The following is a 6,000-nucleotide window of genomic DNA, read 5'->3' as shown; positions in this document are numbered from 1 at the left end:
GAGTCCAGGGAGTTGAACCAATTGGTGGTAGGCTGGGTTGGGATCATAGTGAATAGATAATTTATTTTTTACTATTACTACTACTACACTAAAAAGCCCTCAGCTCTGAACTCGGCAGAATCTGCACCTGGCTCGCTGATAAACTATCATTACACCTGGGTAAAACAGAATCCATTCTCTTTGGATCAAATAGCAAACTCAGCAAGACCGACGGCTTCTCAGTTACAGTGGGTGACAATATTGTCACAAGGAAAGATGAAATTACCTACCTGGGTTCCATCCTAGAGGCTAATCTCTCCTGTGACAAAATGGCATCCAATGTAATAAAAAAAGGTCAACCAACGAACTAGATTCTTGTACCGGATCTCCTCACTGGTAAATAAGAATACCTTGAAGACTCTAACAGGAGCACTCATTCAAGGGTACTAGGACTATGCTTGCACCTCATGGTACCAAAGCACCTCAAAGGCGCTAAAAACAAAATTACAAACATCACAAAACAAACTAGTCAGACTACTGCTTGACCTTACTCCTAGAACCCACCTCACCCCTGCCCACTTTGACAATCTAGGGTGGCTTAGAGTAGACGACAGAGTACAGCAACTTGCAATGGGCCTGGTCTACAAGATACACTACACGACTAAGGTACCCATGTACATGTCAAAATACTTCCCAAAGGTCAGTGAATACCACGACCACAACACCAGAGGAAGCTCAACAAATCATGTTAAACCCAGATTCGGCTCAAACAAGAGACTAAACACGTTTCGCAATTATGCCACATCAATGTGGAACGCCCTACCCAAAGCTGTAAAGGAATGTGAATCCCTACCCACATTCAAAACCGCTCTTAAAGAGCACCTACGGGAGGCTGCAATTCTAAACTGGCCATCGTAAATGTCCAAACCCCCCACCCCCTCCTAATAGACAGTCTCCTCCCCGCCGTATGTATATTTCTCTCCCACCCACCCACCCCCTCCTAATGTACAGTCTCCTCCCCACCGTATGTATATTTCTCTCCCACCCACCCACCCCCTCCTAATGTACAGTCCCCTCCCCATCATATGTATATACTCTGTCAGGATCTATGGGTAACAGTACTGTATATTTGAATATCGTATATGTCACAAATGTAACAGTACTAAATACCTGTATGTCCCTATGTCATAAATGTCAATATGAATTGAAAATGGGGGACCCTGATGTAAACAAGACACTGTACAACTGTACAAGCAAAACTGTACATTGGAATATTGACAAAACCATACTTGGTCATTTACTGTACATTGGGTTGGGTTAGGACATTTACAGGGGCCAGTTTCGAATTGCAGTCTCCCGTAGGTGTTCTTTGAGAGTGGTTTTGAATGTGGGTAGTGATTCACATTCCTTTACGGCTGTGGGTAGGGCGTTCCACATTGATGTGGCATAATTTCGAAACGTGTTTAGTCCCTTGATTGAGTCGAATCTGGGTTTAACATGATTTGTGGAACTCCCTCTGGTGTTGTGGTCGTGGTATTCACTGACCTTTGGGAAGTATTTTGACATGTACATGGGTACCTTGGTCGTGTAGTGCATCTTGTAGACCAGGCCCATTGCAAGTTGCTGTACTCTGTCGTCTACTCTAAGCCATCCTAGGTTGTCAAAGTGGGCAGGGGTGAGGTGGGTTCTAGGAGTCAGGTCAAGCAGTAGTCTGACCAGTTTGTTTTGAGATGTTTGTAATCTTGTTTTTAGCGCCTTTGAGGTGCTTTGGTACCATGAGGTGCAAGCATAGTCGTAGTACTACTACTGCTACTAATAATAATAATAATAATAATAATGATACAAATAATAATATGATTAAATCATCACCTGTATAACACGTGTAAGGTGTTATGTTATATATATGTTATGTATTATATAAATAAAGAGCAGCAGTAACATCAGTGTTATATATGTATGTATTATTATATAAATAAAGAACAGTGATGGCAGGTACAGACCTCTATGATGGCGGCCAGCTGGGAGTGGAAGCTCACACAGGAGGACGCCATGGTCTGCTCGCTCTCAGAGAGCAGGAGGTTCAGGACGAGAAGGCCTCCTCTGTGGGAACAAGCTGAGACTGAGACAGGATGAAGAAGACAAAAGAACACATCTCCTCCATCATCCTGCTGCTGCTGCTTCTCTACAACAACGCAACCGCTCCAAGACTGTTTACATCCGCCTACGTCACGACGCGCCTGTTGCCGTAACTGCGTGTGTAGACGTGCCCGCTGGTGACGTCACGACGCGCCTGTTGCCGTAATGGCGTGTGTAGACGTGCCGCTGGTTTTATGACTGATTGATTGATTGATTGAAAAGTTTATTAACAGATTGCAGAATGGGTACAGTACAGCTCAATACATACAATTGTTAAGGGGATGCAGACCAGAGAAAGACTTTCGTCTTGTTTACATCAGGGTCCCCCATTTTCAATTCATCATAACATATATGACATACATGACATACAGATAGACAGTACTGCTACATCTATACATTTATGACATATCAGATTTGCAAATACAGTACTGTTTGTGATACAAAAGTGTCCAGAAAAGGAGTGTATATACATTTGGCGTAGAAACTGTACATTGGAGGAGGTTGGTTGGGTGGGGTGGGGTTGGGTGGGTTGGGTGAGGGCTGTACATTGGAGGTGGGGGGGGGGGGGGGGTTGGGTAGGGGACACACACACATTTTACACTGTACATTGGAATATTGACAAAGCCTTACTTGGTCATTTACTGTACAACTAGGTTAGGACATTTGTAGGGGCCAGTTTCGAATTGCAGTCTCACGTAGGTGTTTTTTGAGAGTGTTTTTGAAAGTGGGTAGTGATTCACATTCCTTTACAGCTTTAGCTAACCTGCATCTTCTGGCCGCCTCAGACCTACTCCTATCCAAGCTCCGGGAGGGTCATCAAAGAGAAGTCGCCTATTCTCAGTCCTTGCCCCACAATGGTGGAATGAACTACCCACCCCAGTTAGGACAGCCGAATCACGTCCAATCTTTCGCCGTCGACTAAAGACGCACTTCTTCAACCATTATCTGAATTAAAAAAAAAAAAAAAAAAATCTAACCCTAACTAACCGTACTGTCATGCACTTGTCCTAATAAACTAACCTACACTGTAGCACTCAACACTTTGATGAACATTGTTGCTCAGCTGATAGAGTTGTGCCCTTCCTGATGGCTTGTCGTACAGAACTTGTAAGTCGCTTTGGATAAAAGCGTCAGCTAAATGACTAAATGTAAATGTAAATGTAGGTAGGGCGTTCCACATTGATGTGGCATAATTGCGAAACGTGTTTAGTCCCTTGTTTGAGCCGAATCTGGGTTTTACATGATTTGTGGAGCTCCCTCTGGTGTTGTGATCGTGGTATTCACTGACCTTTGGGAAGTATTTTGACATGTACATGGGTACCTTGGTCGCGTAGTGTATCTTGTAGACCAGGCCCATTGCAAGTTGCTGTACTCTGTCGTCTACTCTAAGCCATCCTAGGTTGTCAAAGTGGGCAGGGGTGAGGTGGGTTCTAGGAGTCAGGTCAAGTAGTAGTCTGACTAGCTTGTTTTGAGATGTTTGTAATTTGTTTTTTAGTGCCTTTGAGGTGCTTTGGTACCGTGAGGTGCAAGCATAGTCGTAGTACCCTTGAATGAGTGCTCCTGCTAGAGTCTTCAGGGTATTCTTGTTTACCAGAGAGGAGATCCGGTACAGGAATCGCGTTCGTTGGTTGACTTTTTTTATTACATTGGATGCCATTTTGTCACAGGAAAGATTAGCCTCTAGGATGGAACCCAGGTAGGTAATTTCATCTTTCCTTGTGATAATATTGTCACCCACTGTAACTGAGAAGCCGTCGGTCTTGCTGAGTTTGTTATTTGAACCGAAGAGAATGGACTCTGTTTTGCCCATGTGTAATGATAGTTTGTTATCGGCAAGCCATATGCAGATTTTGCCTAGTTCCGAGCTGAGGGCTTTTTCAACCTGTAACTTGTTCTTGTCAGAGACCAGCAGGGCTGAGTCGTCCGCAAACAGGAACAAGTTGCAGTCACAAGCTGACGACCGTAGTGTTTGAGTTAATCATTTAGTACTTTAAACTGCTTTGCACATCAGCCAGTAATGTTTAATATTATTATATTAGATCAGATTCAAATGTATTGTCATCATGATACAGCACAACTCCAGTAAAACGAAAAGAAGTTTGGCATTCAATTTTGATTAATTGAAAATGAAGGAATGAATGGAAACTTTATTAACAGATTGCAGAATGGGTACAATACAGTACGGCTCAATACACACAATTGTTAAGGGGATGCAGACCAGAGAAAGACTTTCGCCTTGTTTACATCAGGGTCCCCCGTTTTCAATAGGAACATACATGACATACAGATTCAGATGACTTTATTCACCATATTGTAGTACAGGTACAAATGGAACGTGATTTGACATTACAGTGCATGCATTTTTTCATGAAATAGGAATAAACATAATAATAATAATTAATAAATAAGTGCAAGACAGGACAGAACAGTGAGACAACGATAAGACAGTAAAGTGCAGTGGTTGGGGACATGGATACAGTGCAGCACAGTTCAAGTCCAGAGGTCCAGCCCTAGCAGCTCGCCATAGAGGGGGGGGGGGGGGGGGGGCAGGGGGACACCTGACTCATTTTTTACCAGGCGAGCTGCTGAGGGGAAGAAACTCAGTCTGTGGCGGGACTTTAGTGTCTTGGGCAGCCGTAGCCGCCTGCCGTGGGGGAGCATGTTGAAGAGGTTGTGACCCGGGTGGACGGGGTCTGCCATGATCTTCCTCGCCCTCCTCAAGGCCCTGGTGGAGTGTAGGGACTCGAGGGAGGGAAGGGAGCAGCCGATCACCCTCTCCGCTGATCGTATCACCCGCTGCAGCTTGGCCTTGTCCCTGACTGTGGCTGCAGGGAACCAGGTGATGATGGAGAGGGTGAGGATGGACTGGATGATGGCGGCGTAGAACTGGACCATCATGGTCCTCGGCAGCCTGAACTTCCTCAGCTGACGTAGGAAGTACATCCTCTTCCGGGCCTTTTTGTTGAGAGCGATGGTGTTCGGCTCCCATTTCAGGTCCCGCGGGAGAGTGTCATGCCGAGGAAGCGGCAGGACTCCACAGAGGCCACGGGGTGCCTCCCAGAGTGATCGGGGGGGGGGGGGCTGCTTTCTGCCTGAAGTCCACTACCATCTCCACTGTTTTCTGGGCGTTGAGGTATATAGTACTATTTGTGACATTATACGATATGCAAATATACAGTCCTGTTACCCATAGATCCTGACAGAGAGTATATACATATGATGGGGAGGAGACTGTTCATTAGAAGGGGGGGGGGGGGGAGAGAATATATACATACGGTGGGGAGAGAATATACATACGGTGGGGAGGAGACTGTACATTAGGAGGGGGTGGGTGAGAGAGAATATATACATACGGTGGGGAGAGAATATATACATATGATGGGAAGGAGACTGTCTATTAGGAGGGGGTGGGGGGGGGGGGTTGGACATTTACAGGGGCCAGTTTCGAATTGCAGCCTCCCGTAGGTGCTCTTTAAGAGCGGTTTTGAATGTGGGTAGGGATTCACATTATTTTACGGCTGTGGGTAGGGCGTTCCACATTGATGTGGCATAATTGCAAAAAGTTTTTAGTCCGTTGTTTGAGCCGAATCTGGGTTTAACATGATTTGTGGAGCTCCCTCTGGTGTTGTGATGGTGGTATTCACTGACCTTTGGGAAGTATTTTGACATGTACATGGGTACCTTAGTCATATAGTGTATCTTGTAGACCAGGCCCATTGCAAGTTGCTGTACTCTGTCGTCTACTCTAAGCCATCCTAGGTTGTCAAAGTGGGCAGGGGTGAGGTGGGTTCTAGGAGTCAGGTAAAGCAGTAGTCTGACCAGTTTGTTTTGTGATGTTTGTAATCTTGTTTTTAGCGCCTTTGAGGTGCTTTGGTACCATGAGGT

The 6,000-nt window shown here is 45.3% G+C and overlaps 2 protein-coding genes across 2 annotated transcripts in view; both read right to left on the bottom strand.

Annotated features, from left to right (window-relative positions):
• The window catches only part of LOC311247513 (uncharacterized protein), an 18,189-nt gene extending 16,090 nt beyond the window's left edge, over positions 1–2,099 (bottom strand). Inside the window, exon 1 of the mRNA XM_084338553.1 lies at positions 1,980–2,099. Coding sequence (XP_084194679.1) covers positions 1,980–2,030 — 51 coding nt within the window. The 5' untranslated portion in view covers positions 2,031–2,099. The remainder of the gene's footprint in view (positions 1–1,979) is intronic.
• LOC311247514 (uncharacterized protein) overlaps positions 2,060–6,000 on the bottom strand; it is a gene marked incomplete at both ends in the record, with an annotated part of 26,108 nt that continues 22,167 nt past the window's right edge. Inside the window, one exon of the mRNA XM_084338554.1 lies at positions 2,060–2,161. Coding sequence (XP_084194680.1) covers positions 2,060–2,161 — 102 coding nt within the window. The remainder of the gene's footprint in view (positions 2,162–6,000) is intronic.

This window comes from Notolepis coatsorum, assembly GCF_963971535.1.
Source record: "Notolepis coatsorum genome assembly, contig: SCAFFOLD_1207, whole genome shotgun sequence".
Classification (NCBI taxonomy): Eukaryota; Metazoa; Chordata; class Actinopteri; order Aulopiformes; family Paralepididae; genus Notolepis; species Notolepis coatsorum.
Note: the sequence above shows the minus strand (reverse complement) of the source record. Positions and strands in the feature narration are given on the sequence as shown.